Source organism: Phaenicophaeus curvirostris, chromosome 7 (genome assembly GCF_032191515.1).
Source record: "Phaenicophaeus curvirostris isolate KB17595 chromosome 7, BPBGC_Pcur_1.0, whole genome shotgun sequence".
Classification (NCBI taxonomy): domain Eukaryota; kingdom Metazoa; phylum Chordata; class Aves; order Cuculiformes; family Cuculidae; genus Phaenicophaeus; species Phaenicophaeus curvirostris.
This window is the reverse complement of record NC_091398.1, coordinates 25,148,829-25,161,520: the sequence shown is the minus strand read 5'-3', so window position 1 is coordinate 25,161,520 and position 12,692 is coordinate 25,148,829. Positions and strand designations below refer to the sequence as shown.

At 58.1% G+C, this 12,692-nt stretch overlaps 2 protein-coding genes across 3 annotated transcripts; both read right to left on the bottom strand.

Annotated features, from left to right (window-relative positions):
- Window positions 1-342: 342 nt before the first annotated feature.
- Window positions 343-5,344, bottom strand: SLC23A3 (solute carrier family 23 member 3). 2 transcript variants are annotated; one of them, XM_069861293.1, is made up of 12 exons: window positions 5,026-5,338; window positions 4,568-4,728; window positions 3,978-4,072; window positions 3,544-3,617; window positions 3,044-3,225; window positions 2,771-2,894; window positions 2,262-2,409; window positions 1,929-2,182; window positions 1,634-1,739; window positions 1,391-1,558; window positions 1,116-1,211; window positions 343-928 (listed from the first exon to the last, which is right to left on the bottom strand). In XM_069861293.1, exons 1-12 carry the CDS (start codon window positions 5,131-5,133, stop codon window positions 603-605), a joined length of 1,842 nt encoding a protein of 613 aa, XP_069717394.1. In that variant the 5' UTR covers window positions 5,134-5,338; the 3' UTR covers window positions 343-602. The 2 variants fall into 2 exon arrangements, with proteins under 2 accessions (XP_069717394.1, XP_069717395.1); XM_069861294.1 differs by having other exon boundaries at window positions 736-928; window positions 1,366-1,558; window positions 5,026-5,344.
- Window positions 5,345-6,181: 837 nt separating this feature from the next.
- On the bottom strand, window positions 6,182-12,608 carry CNPPD1 (cyclin Pas1/PHO80 domain containing 1). Its single transcript, XM_069861292.1, has 8 exons — window positions 12,498-12,608; window positions 12,185-12,287; window positions 9,613-9,694; window positions 8,906-9,026; window positions 8,682-8,810; window positions 8,465-8,526; window positions 8,122-8,239; window positions 6,182-7,668 (listed from the first exon to the last, which is right to left on the bottom strand). The coding sequence occupies exons 1-8, from the start codon at window positions 12,564-12,566 to the stop codon at window positions 7,036-7,038; spliced, it is 1,317 nt and encodes a 438-aa protein (XP_069717393.1). The 5' UTR covers window positions 12,567-12,608; the 3' UTR covers window positions 6,182-7,035.
- Window positions 12,609-12,692: the final 84 nt, after the last annotated feature.

The following is a 12,692-nucleotide window of genomic DNA, read 5'->3' as shown; positions in this document are numbered from 1 at the left end:
CTGCAGGTGACAGGAGGTTCACTGTGCATCTGCAGGCCCATCCTGGGGGATCCTGGTGTGCCAGAGCCAGGGCAGTAGCATAAACCTGGGGCCATGGGCATCAAGGGGCCATGGGCACAGCTGGAAAAAGGCAGTGAGGAGGGAGAGAGCCAGCCCTTCCCGAGCACGGTGCCTGTAAGTGAGCAGAGACTGGGCTGGCAGCCCCTTAGGGCTGAACAAAGCACTGAGCCCTTCTCCAGCTGCATCCAGGGGATGAGAGTGTGCTCTAAGGGCACCCACCTCCCTAGCTGCAGTGGAACCAGGTGGCCGTGCTCTCTGCACTCACACTTTTCAGGGCACCAGGGAAGAGCAGGCTGGCATTTTCCAAGCAAATCTTGGCTGGAAAGGAAACCCCTGGAAAGGTCAAAGTTGGTTGAAGGTTTTTATAGCTTGATCCCAAACAGGGAAATGAGGTTCTTGCTGGGAGTGTAGAAGTTCAGGTCCCTCCAGTCCATGTGGGCTTCAGAAACAAGGAGCTGCCTTGGGGACACACCCCCGGTCTCCCATGAGGTGTCCCTGCACTGTGGGGTCAGGCCACACTGTGCTGTGCAGGCTTCTCTGTCTCACTCAGTCTCCTGGCCAGCTGCGGCTCCCTCTGAGCTGGGTTTGGTGAGCAGGTGTGTCCCTTCCCCTGGGTCAGCGGTCCCCTCCTCAGGACCACGGCTGCCATCCTCCTCTTCTTCCTCCTCTTTCTCCTCCTCTTCATCACTTCGAGGGCAGAGGAAGCAGCAGGGAAGGGTTTTACAGGAGGATGGCAGCAGTCTTCTCAGCCCAGTAGGGAGTTCATACACCTGGCTGACTTCACCCCTTTCTCTACAGGGCTGGGAATCACCTGCCCCAGCTTTCTGCAGCGCCAGGTTGGAAAGCAGCCCACGCTCCTCCAGGGTTCCTGCAACCAGAGCACTGGGCAGTGAGATGGGAGCCCCTTCCTCCAGCTGCACCCTCCCAGCACACAGCAGCCCCAGGACCCCCAGCAGGGCTGCCCAGAGGCAGAGTCGGTGGTTCAGGGATGGTCCCATAGGCAGATCCAGCCTTCAGAGGAGGGGCTCATACAGACACGCTCAGCATCTCCTCACCTGAGACAGTGTTCTCCAGGAAAAATGACAAGAACCCCGTTAAGAAGACAGGCACCATGAGAAGAGAGAGGAAGAGGAGGTCCAGGGGCATCCAACCTGCAAGGGCAGTGCCAGAATCACACAGGACATCCCAGTCCAGCAGCAGGGAAGGGGCAAGAGCTGCCATTGCAGACCCAGGGCCGTGGGCCACTCCAGCCTCCCAGGACATCAGAGATGTGTTGTCACCATGCTACAGGCCCTGAGGCTTTACCTTGCCTGGAGAATGTCCCCACTACCTGTGGCCAGGTGAGCTGGAGCCGCACTGAACCACCGTGGCACCAGTAGCGCCATAAACATGGCAAAGCCGACAATGAAGATGTTCCTTCCGGAGTCGATGTCCGCGTACTGGAAGTAGGAGATGCCTGTGCCCACGGCCACAGCGTAGGTGACGCAGAGCACCCCCCCTGAGAGAAGCAGGAGTCAGGCAGTGTCAGGGAGGCTGCAGGCGCTGCAGTGCAGGGGAATGGCAGGGTACCCACCGTGAACAGCCAACGGGATGCGAGTGAGGAGCCCTGCCAGCCTTGGGGACATGCCCAGCACCATGCACACCAGCGCACTTACTTGCACTGAAAAGCGAGAGCCAGCCTGGCGGGAAGGAGGATGGGAAAGTGAGGATGGGGATCACCCCCCACCCTCTTCCCCCATACTGCCAATTCAGACCTGCCTTTCCCAGCACTGGCTCAGTGACAGCCTGGGTGCTACAGGTCCCCCAACCCTCCTGCTCCATTGCCTCCCCGTCCCTTGCTGGCCTTCCTACCCCTACCCCGGGTGTACCTGTGTGAGGCCGATGGCACAGGCATTGGCGATGCTGGCTGCGGTGCCCCCCGGCGTGCCCAGCAGCCCTGCCAGGAGGCTGCCCAGCCCTTCCACGCAGACCCCCCTGTTGCAGGCCTGGGGGGGTGGCTGCGGGGCTCGCAGCAGCCTCCCACACAGCACGTAGCAGCCCACCGAGTTCATGCTGCAGCCGATGGCCATGGCAATGCCCACTGCCAGTGCCTGAGGGGTGAGCAGCGGCAGCCCCCGCTCACCTACAGTGGAAAGAGAAGGGATGGGTGACAGAGGCCCTGGCCGAATGCAGACAGCTGCAGCCAAACCTGTTGCCCTCACCTGTGTAGGGGATGCGGAGCCAAGGGGCATGGGAAGTGCTGTTAGCCCAGGGCAGCTGTGCCACTGCCAGGTCCAGTGATTCCCAAGGGATGTGGAAGTGGCTGAGGATGGCACAGATGATGCAGACACAAACAAATGGGACCAGTACCTGCAAGGCAGCAAGAGGACCCTCAGCAGGGAATTCTCTTCTGGCCAACACACCACTTGCTGTACCCTAGACAACAAGACCTTGTCCTATTGCCTTTCCCAAGGAGCCATGCCACATCTCCCCGTACCCCCACAGGGAGCATCCCAGGCTCTGATGATCCAGCACTCCTGAGCACAGGTCCCTTGGGCCCCCCCAGCAGCACCCACACCGCAGGAGCTGCACCAGGGCTTTCCTGTCTCCACTCCCTGCACCCAGCTTTGCTCCAGGGCCGCTGGGTCCCACCTAACCCTGCACCAAAGAGCCATGTGCAGGGAGAAGCCTGGGAACAGTGGAGGGAGCAGGAGCAATCAAACCTCAGTACCGAGAACATGCGCAGGGTGGGGACAGACAGCTCTGCGGTGCCCCTCCAAGCCCCGGTCAAGGTGCAGAAGGGCAGGCGGCAGGACCCCAGGTACTGGGAGAAGGTGACAGCAAGGAGTATGAGCCTAGGAGAGGGAGCACAGGTCACCACACAGCAACACAGCAATGGGGTCCCAAACATGCACTGTGCACCGCAAGGATGCCCTGCTCCTGTCCCCATGACAAAGGGTAGAACTGCAGGCTGCACACTGCTGTGGCCCTTGGGCTCACGTACAGCAGTGCTATGCCCCAGCTCGTGGAGCAGAATAAAGCGGCCTCTTTGTATGCAGACAGCCCAATGATGGAGAGGCTGGGGGCCAGGACCATGGGCCCACAGTGTCGGGCTGCCCAACCACACAGGCCAGACACTCCCAGCACCAGCTGGACCAGCCCGGAGATCAGCACAGCTCCAGAGACCTGCGGGAGGAAAGGATGGGCCTCATGGGGCAGGGTACACAGAGAGCAGACCAACAACCCACCTTGACCACATTCCCACCTGCCCCAGTAGCATCACTCATTCCCTGGGCTCCAACCCTGCTCCACACACCCCAAGCCCAAGGGAACATAAACATCCACATGTACCACAACCTCCATTGCCTTTGCACATCCCCTTATCCCTCCTATTCACAGCAATTCCGAGAAGGTCTGGGAAAGGGGCTAGGAGGCACAGGTAGCAATCAGGGTGCTGGAGGAGCAGGAGGATGGGGATCCCCAGCCCAGCATGGGAGCACCCACCTCTTGCAGCGAGGTAGCCCAGCTCCCTGCGATGGTGCAGGGTGGTGCAAGGCATGCACTGGCCTCATCTGTGCCTGGAAGGGAATTTCAGAGAGAAGCAATGCATGTGGATGCTGAGCTCCTGGGGCCAGGTCCAAGAACATGCAGAGCAAGGGCTGCTGGCTGCAGGATGGCCAGCATGCCAACATGTCCATAAGTCTTGGCACCAGGAAGGCAGCCCCAGGCACGTTACAGGCCACAAATCTTGTGGTGTGGACCAAAACTGCCTTGCTGGTGTGCTCAGGGATGAGTAGGATTCTGTGCACCATCACCAGAAGGGCCATCCGGCAGTATCCCTCACCCCTACTCAGTGCTCAGGCACCTCATCACCACTGTTGCCTGGGCACCAATGTGGCCCAGGCACCGCGGCGCGCAAGCTCCAGGGCTGTGCTCACCATTCCTGTCTGTTCTGGCACCGACGGACAGGTGGGAGCTCAGCACCATGGCAGGGACCAGGTACTCAAAGGATGGGATTTGAACCAGTGGCAACCTGGGGAAGGGGATAGCAATGGCATGTTAGGGATGAAAGAGGAGACAGGGCTGCTCCCAAAGCCCTGGCTGCTAGAAGAATGGGAAGCACAGGAGAAAGGAACCCCAAAGTGGCAGGAGGGCAACCCATATCCCAAATGTGCCCTAGCACATCCCAAGTGGCAGCTCTTGGGATGTGGGCAGAGGTCAGGAGCTTTGCCAAAGCACACACCCAGCCCCTGGTATGGAGGAGCTGCATATGATGCTGGAGTGAGGCAGCAAGGGGCTAAGAGAAAGCACAGCACTTTTGCTGAGGGATGTGCGAGAGAAGAGGATGCAGTAGTGGTGGAGAAGGGACAGCTGTACAGAGATGCCAGGCAAGGGGTTGTTACAGTAAACCCAGTCCTTGTGTCCTTCCCACCTCCAGCAAAGCCTATGTTCCCTGAGCCTACGGAGGGGCAGAGATGCTCCTCTGTGGTGTCCCCCTCTTGATGATTCCCTTTGTCCCCCTTCTCACCGGCTCCCCAAGTTGGTCTGCAGCACTGTGGAGATGCCGCAGGCAAAGAGGCTGCATGCCAGCAGCTCGCTGGTGGCCTGGGCATGGGGTGGCTCCTCAGGCAGTGTAGACAGGAAGAGGAGGTGGAAGATGCAGAGCAAGGAGGCCTGCACAGCCAGGTGCTGCATTGGGAAGGCGGTGGGTGGTCACAACTCCCTGTGGCACCCAGAGCTGCAGCACCCCATGCCCAGTACCCCAAGGTGGATGCATCCTCAATGACGCATCTCAATGACACATCCCAGGCAGCACCCACCACTGCCCAGCCGTCCTGCCCACTCCCTTCCCAGCACACCCTGGCCAGAGCCCCAAGCACCCTTTGCCTGTCAGGATGCAGCCCCTGCCCTGCCACCTGTGAGGACGATCCCAGCCTTCTCCTCATCACCCCATCTCTTTGGCTGCCAACCGTGGTCCCCGCTTACCTGAAGGGCTAAGAAACAGTTCAGCATCCAGGAGCACACCTTCTGCAGGGAACAGGATGCAAGCACAGGGCTCCTGGCACCAGGCACTCTGTGGTGGCCCCCATTCATGCTGCTGCCTTCCCGCACTGCTCCCAGTTCACAGTGCAGAGCACATGGGCAGGGTCCCACTCCCCCAAAGCGCTCCTTGCAGTCCACACACAGCTGAACTTCCACCTTCTGCTGGAGCTGCCCCAGGGTTAGCCATTAACTTGAGCTGCTGAGTAACCTGCCCCTGCAGCCAGGAATGCAAATGTCACCCTGGGTTTTCACCACAAGGGCCAGGTGACAGCCACCTATGGCCTGGACACCAGACACTGTTACAGTGCCATCTGCCGCCATCCCAGGTCCCATCCCCGCTTCTTGTGGTACACAGAGCACAGCACATACACCTGTTCCTTCACGTGCTTGGAATATACCCACCACCAGCATCCTCCAGCTCCCGTGTGCCCCGTTTATGCTTGTTCCTCCCCTGCTCTCCAGATCCAGGCCTTCCCCATCACCAGGCCATGAAAGAGCCCATTAAAAGCTGCACAGCCCCCCCAGCCCCCACCTCCCAGATCCTGTCATTCCCCTCTGCGGGCACTGTGTCCATGCCAGGAGGGTCTCTGATGGGGGTTCTACCACGTCGCCCATGCCCCTAGGAGGAGGGTATTGAATCCTGCCCTGGACAACAATGCCAGGTACAAGAGCTGCCCACTTGGCTGGGCAGGTTCCCAAGGGAGCGCAGGCAGGTGATGCTCGTGTTTTGGTCATGGGACAGAGACAGCAGTGCCAGTGACCACAGCTGCAACTTAGGGGCTCACTCATTAACTGGCCAGCCTTTGAAGAGCAAAGAGCAGTAGAGATCATGCATTTCTCACATTCCCAAGGACGGGGAACCTTCTCTTTCCCACTGTCCCTGCCTTCCCCAGACCCCAGACCCCATGTTCCTCCTAACCCCGCCCGTCACAAGAGCCTGGTCCCTCTTGAGCCCTGCAGGGCAGCCCTCACACTGCTCCTGGGAGCACTTGCCAGCACCTAGGATCTGCCTTGCACCCTGGCTCAGACAGCAGGCACAGCTGCAGCACCAGGGCAGGCATGTTGCACCACGCAGTGGCTCAGCAGGACAAGGCAGGTGCACAACAAGACCTACTTTTATTGGAAGAGATTTGCATCTACAAAAAGAGTGAAAAACAGGTGTAAAATCCACAGTAAAAAGAAGGGGCATGATGAGCTGGGCTGGTCAGCAAGACAAGGTGCCATCTCCCTGCCCATGGAGCAGTCAGGCACTCCTTGCTCACAGCCACAGGCAGCTGGGGTTTGGGATGGAGTCACAGAGCACCCCAGTTTCAAAGCACCTTACACAAGCAAGATAAGGAAGCTCAGCCTTCACACCTCACCACTTCCAAAGCCCAGTAGGGAACAACCTTTCCCTGGGGTACAGCCAAATTGGGGTCTCTTCTTGGTGCGACCCTTGTGCCTCCCGAGAAGCAGCTTAGCAGCTCCCAAGGGGAATTGCTGCTGTGGCCAGTCAGCTCGGGCTGCTCGTGCCCCCCTAATTCTACCTCCTCTCCCCTTGTCCAGGCACCCACCTCTCCACTGGGGTCAGTGCCCCAGCCCCTCCACCCTGCTCACACAGCCCCAGCATCCTACATCTCACACACCACCAAAGGCCACCCACTCGCTGTAGGAAGAAGTACAAAACTCCCCTTGCCCTAACACGCTGACCCAATGACACCCCATTTCTACCCTTCAGCTAACAGGCTCCCACCCCAACACCCCAACAGCAAGCCAACTCTGCCCCAACATGTCCCAGCAGCCCTAAAGTGAAGGACAGCCCTGCCCTGGGAGGTGGGACACAAATGCTGGTTTGGAAGTAATGCAGGGGTCCCCAGACCTGTGCAGCCCCAGGGCTCAGGGGTCGCAGAAGTGCAAGGAAGTGAGTTGTGCCACACTAGGAGGGATGGTGAAAGGGGCCGCTGCTCCTTGCTTCTAGCTGGGAAAAATGAAGCTCTTGATTCTGCCGAGATCCAAGGCAGTGTGCAAGGAGCACTGCCTCAGCCCCAGGGGTTCCAGCCAGTCCTTGTGGTTGGGGGCTGCATCCCATGGGGGGCCTGCACTGGCTGAGCAGGCGTGGGAGTGGAGCGCAGGAGGAGCTGAGAGCATGGCGAGTCCGAAGGGGCCAGGCTGGCTGGGGGCTACAGTGGGGGCAGTGCGGTTGGATCTCTCACAGGCAGTGGGTACTCTCCGGAAGGGGCCTTGCGGGGGGCTCCTGCGCTGGGCTAGATCAGGTGCCTTTGGGTAGGACAGAGCTGTCATCATGCTGCCCCACAGGTAGAGCGCAGTGGCTGTGACACCCCCGCGACGCAGCTCCTCAGTCGTTTCGTTCTCCTGCAGGCAACGGGTGCTGCTGGCTGGGGAGACGTCAGGCAGCTCAAGCTGGGGTTGGTCAGGGGCTGGGGCTGGCTGAGCACACAGCTCACAGCCACCCTCCCCAGGGAAAAGCGCAGGCCGAGGGGCTGCAGGGCTGGCACTCCTCATGCACACCGACCGGTGCACCACGGCGACGGACGCGAAGACAGCAGTGAAGCCGGTCAGGTACACCACACCCAGGAGGCAGGCCAGCTGCAGAGGAGCCCATGGTTAGCCTGGACCTCTCAGTTGTCCCCGCAGGTGGCTATGACCCAGCATGGCCACACAACAACCCAGAAGCCATGCTGCTAACAGTGGGTGGCACATGGCCCATTCAAAGCAGGGCCTAAATCCCACAAACCAAAATACCCCAGCTAAAACTAAACAGTTCCTGTTTAAATTCACAGTCAGCACCCAGTTCCCTCCATGCCACCACCACGACCCTGCACCAAAACTCACGGGTTGCAGTGCAGCACAAGGCACAAATTAACCCAACACCAGGCTGCAGTGCATCAGGCAGAACAGCTGCAAATCAGCATCTTGCGGTTTCCCTCAGCTTCCCCTGCCAACAAGAATCTGCTCCCAGTGGAAGACAGGGTCCCACCCCAAACCTACGGCCTGCTGGGCTCCATGTTCTTGCAAGCAGCTGCTGTCCCATGCCCTTACCTTCACCACTTGTTGGTAGAACTGGCCCAGCACGTGCTGCCATATGGACTGCTCCAAGAGGACACACAAATCTGTGTAGGTGAACCAGCCACGCCACATGCCCTGCTTTTCTGCAACACTGCAGCGAAAAAAGGGAATGGTGAATGTAGCATGGGCTCTTCCATCAAAGAAGCTTTAGACTTGGCAAGCTTGGAGAATCCTTTGCTCAAGGTCTATGAAAGGGAGCTGCAGAGTCTAGTTAAGGCTCATAGGCACCCCAAACTCTTATTTCACTGCAGCAGGGCTAGCTCTGAGCCACAAACGCAGGGTGGATGATAGGCTCATCCCCACCCGACACACCTACCGTCCTTCCAGCCAGCTCAGCACTTCAAACAGCTCCCGGGGGTCTGTGTAGAGGCTCCAGTCCTGTGGAGACAGCAGTGCAGCACAGTCAGAGCAAACACCCAGTACCCAGACATATCCTTCTCCATTCCTCATGGTAATACATTTGGGAAAAGCAGGAATGCAGACTCCCCTTCACACTCTGTGACATAGTTGGCCGCAGTGACAGCCCCACTTACAATGGCACTCAGGAAGTTCATCTCCAGTGTGTTCATGGTCTGGACATCTACCTTTCCTGCTGCTGCCCACTCATCGTTGAACACCTCCTCTTCCTCACCCTCATCATACAGGTACTTACTAGCAACCATCTAAAAAGCAGCACAAAGGACAGGATATCAGCCCCTCCTGTGCTCTTGCAGACCACTCTCCAATCCAGTGACCCTCCCCAGCCCACACCACTCACCATAGAGATCAGGAAGAGGTCTGAAGACGAGATCTGCTGAAGGTATTCAGGGTTCCGGTGCCGAAGTCTCTCAATGTAAACCAGTGCCAACATCATGGAGCAGGGTGAGATGCAAGCTTCCCTGTGGGACAAGGGCAAGAGCCAACTCAAAGGTTATTTAAGACGTGCAAACATTGCAGTCACTGTGGCACAATGTGGCTACTCCTTCCCCATGCAGGTAGTGAGGAGGTTCAGTAAACAGCTAGATACATCCCAGCTCTGTGCCATCAGCCCTGAGCTGCAGCAAGAGAAAGTGCAGGGCATGCAGGATGGAGAACAGAGCGCCCTGGCTCCTACTGCCAGGCACAGCCAGCTCTGAACTGGGCAGCCCTGCCTGCAGACAGGCACACTGCAAGGGCTTGGCTGCTGGGGGCAGAGCCAGGGTTCAGGCCTGGCTGCTCAGTGAGCTGCAGATGCATCCAGTACAGACTCGTAGTAACAAGAAGAACCCTGCAACCCAGAAAGCAGGGGCCAACTTGAAGCAGGCCTGGCCGAGTCAGGAAGCCACTGTGCCTGCTGGCCTCGCCACCTGCCCCCAGCTTCTCTTTGACGCTGACCAGGCCTAAGCACAAAGCCAGCGCGGGCCCAGGGGATAGCACCGAGTCATAAGTGAGACCAGTGCTCCCAGTTATGACATGGGACATGAAGGGACAGGTTTTGCTTCTTACCGAGATACGTGAGATACATATTTCTTCTGGAGTCTGCGAATAGGGCTGGGAGCCACTTTCTGCAACAACTCCACAGCAATATCTGTGAGAGAATAGCAGCAAAAGGGCTTAGCCCCGCATGGCACAGTCCACCCTCGCCCTTCTCCCCACAAGCCCATTAAATCTTGATGTTTACTCAACCTCTCAAGTTTAACTTAAACTATGGATGTAGGACAAGCCTCATCATAAGGCAGGAATGAGGGAGGAACAAACAGGCGGGAGAGCCAGACCAAAGCAGGAAGAGAATGTGTCCAAAGCCCAGTGGCAGTGCCAGATCCAGATTAGCATGTCTGTGTCATGGGGAGTCACCAGCTGCACAGAGGCTAACGCCCTCCTCTCGTCCCTCAGGCAGCCCTTTCAAAGGCTTTCCAGGACCTGATGTCAACATCGGGTCTTTTCCCAGTCCTTTGCTCCCCTTCAACCAGCACCCTCCTCCTCCAGAGCTGGTCAGCCCTGACCCAGCTCTCCCCCGACAGCCGCAGTGCCCCTGAGATGATGATGGACAATGCATTCTGTGAGCAGGAGCCCAGAGGCACCAACATGGTATAGAAGCAGTGATACGGTATAACCACAGTTTCCCATCTCAGCCCGTTTTTCTCCTGCCTGCAGATGAGCCTCAGCATTCAAGCACCGAAAAGGCCACAGACTGACAGATGCTGCCAGATGGCTTCAGCAGCTCGTGTCTCGCTTCTCAATGTGACAGAACCAGCTGGGAGCATCCCAAACATCGCTACAGCTTGGCAAGAACTGTCTGACAGGCAACTCCAGCTCCATTTTGCTGTCAAGCCCTTGGCTGACAGAGTCAAAAGCAGAGCTCGCCTCATCAGACTTCTGTTTCCAGCTCCCAGGGGAAGCATTGGCACACAACTTCTCTCCCCACCCTTCCCTTCAATGTCTCTCCAGAAACTAAGAGAACAGCTGCAATCCCACAGGAATGATTTGCCTGGCAGCAGCTACCAAGCTCAGGAACACTCTGGGTCATCCCCAGGTCCTTCAAACCACACCATTCCCGGGATTCACAGCCAGGCAGACACAGCTCGAGCCACCTGCTAGTAGGTCCCAGCCTCTTGCACTACTGCTGCTCTCTTTGCCCAGCTCAGCCACCCTTGTGACACCACAGAGGCAGCAGGAACACCCCGAGGGATGGAAACTACACAAGGCCCCCCCCAGGCTCTGTCCTGACATGAGACCTAACTCTTCAGCCCTCAAATCCAACCTGTGACAGTGTACCCTGCCCTAGAGGATAGGAAGAGCAGCTGATCCCTGTCCTCATCTCACAGGCACAGTACACTAAGGGCAATTATGGTTCTTTCCAGAAGGAATAAATTCACTGCTCAATGTCTGTCCTCAGCCAGCATCACACTGCCTCCTGCGACTACTCCCAATGCCAAAGACCCTTTCCAGCTCCTCCTGCTGCCCTGGATTGTCTCTACCTTGTTTAAAGAGCAGTGCCATAAACCCACCATGTAGCAACGGCACAGCTGTACTAAGACCGATGCCATAACTCTTGGTTTCACGTTTTTGACAGGGCTGATAGCAGCTGCTGAAGAAGGCTGTAAGAGCAGATAAGCCCACAGAAACATTCTCTGTGCATTGCTCCTGCCCCTGGCTGCTGGAGGCAAGATATTTCCTGGGTGCAAGGCAATCTCTACAGTTAACAGCCCTCAACAGAGTCTTCCTCCGCGAATGTGCTCCATGAACACTGGTAGCATCCTGTGGAGCAGGCCCATCTTGCATCCGGGTGTGACACCAGCTCCAACAATGAGCCACGTGCCTCCCTCGAACCACCCACATCAGAACTCGCAATTCCAAGAGCAACCAGGCAGCTGCCTATCCTGCCTGGCCTTGCTCCATCACCAGGTGCTCTGCAGCCCTCTCCTCATTGACGTACGTCACATGTAGCCTCTTGGCTAGTTCAGACCAAGAGAGTTTTGAAAGCAAGCATGACTCCTCAACCGCTCAATACCATCTAGAAGTTGTGTGAGGGTGCAGCTAACAGAACTGCTGTGGCCCCACTGTGAAAGCTCTGCAGCAAACACCTGCTTGCCCTTGACAACTATCCTCTGTCACCTGCACCAGCTCCGCAGCCCCTACGCAGCTGCATCCCTCCGCTCGCCCAAACCACCGCTGAAACAACAGGAAGAGAAGGATGTGATCCAGACAGAAAGAACTTGTCCCCTTGCTGCTCATAACTAGAAGTTAAATGAACTCCCAGTACCCTGCAGAACATAAGTTGTCCAAGACACCACTCATCACGGATGAGGAATACACTGCCAAAGAATTCACAAGCAACCTAAAGGAATCAGCCCATCAGCAAAGTGTCAAAAATGCAGCAGTGGGCCAGATAGTGCAATAAAACAGAGAGCAAGAGCCATGAGGCCCTGGCACTCTGCCTGCTGCACAACGAGAGGAAGGCTGGGCAGGGGTGGGATTTGGCACCGGGGAGGGAGCGGGTGACTTGTTGGTCTCTGCCTCCAGGCTACCTCCAACCCTTTTGACTCAGCATTCCCATTTAGGAACATCAGCAACCCACCTGCCACGGGGCTGGAGAGATTATCCAGGCTGCAGTCTTTGTCCCAGCCATAATAAAGCCGCTTCCGCACTCTCTCACTCAGCTGCTGGTGCCTGGGCAGGAACTGCATGCAGACAACGGGAACAAAAATCCCCCTGAGCATTCCCTACGTCTGCACTCCCCCTCAACCCCCCTTGGAGGACGACGGGCCCGGCAGGGCCCCCCAAGAGCTCCGCCAGGGGCCCGGCTGTGCTGCCAACAAACGGACCTCGGGACAGGATCTAAAGAGGGAACGGCCCAAGGGCCTGCGGAGGGGCCGGGGGGGGGCGCTCACCGTAAACTCCTGGAAGCCGCTGAGGGAGAAGGCGCCCTCCTCATCCAGCAGCAGCCCGTCCAGCTCCATCCCGCCCGCCTGCGGGGCGGGGGGTGCCAGGCCCCCGCCGGTGCTGCCGGGCCCGCTCCGACAGGCGGCGAGCCGGTCCCCTGCGGGGTGGCGAGCCGCGCCGAGGCCGAAACCCGCGACCGGACC

Bases quoted from the DNA above. Each gene is read 5' to 3' on its own strand.
- SLC23A3 (XM_069861293.1), bottom strand. From the start codon at position 5,133: ATGAATGGGGGCCACCACAGAGTGCCTGGTGCCAGGAGCCCTGTGCTT. The intron at 2,895-3,043 runs GTACGTGAGCCC...TCCCTCTCCTAG, and splicing joins AGCTGGGGCATAGCACTGCT to GCTCATACTCCTTGCTGTCA. The intron at 1,740-1,928 runs GTACACCCGGGG...CCTTCCCGCCAG, and splicing joins GTGCCATCGGCCTCACACAG to GCTGGCTCTCGCTTTTCAGT.
- CNPPD1 (XM_069861292.1), bottom strand. From the start codon at position 12,566: ATGGAGCTGGACGGGCTGCTGCTGGATGAGGAGGGCGCCTTCTCCCTC. The intron at 9,695-12,184 runs GTGGGTTGCTGA...ATTCTCTCACAG, and splicing joins TCTCTCCAGCCCCGTGGCAG to ATATTGCTGTGGAGTTGTTG. The intron at 8,240-8,464 runs GTAGGTGTGTCG...TTTTCGCTGCAG, and splicing joins CTGAGCTGGCTGGAAGGACG to TGTTGCAGAAAAGCAGGGCA.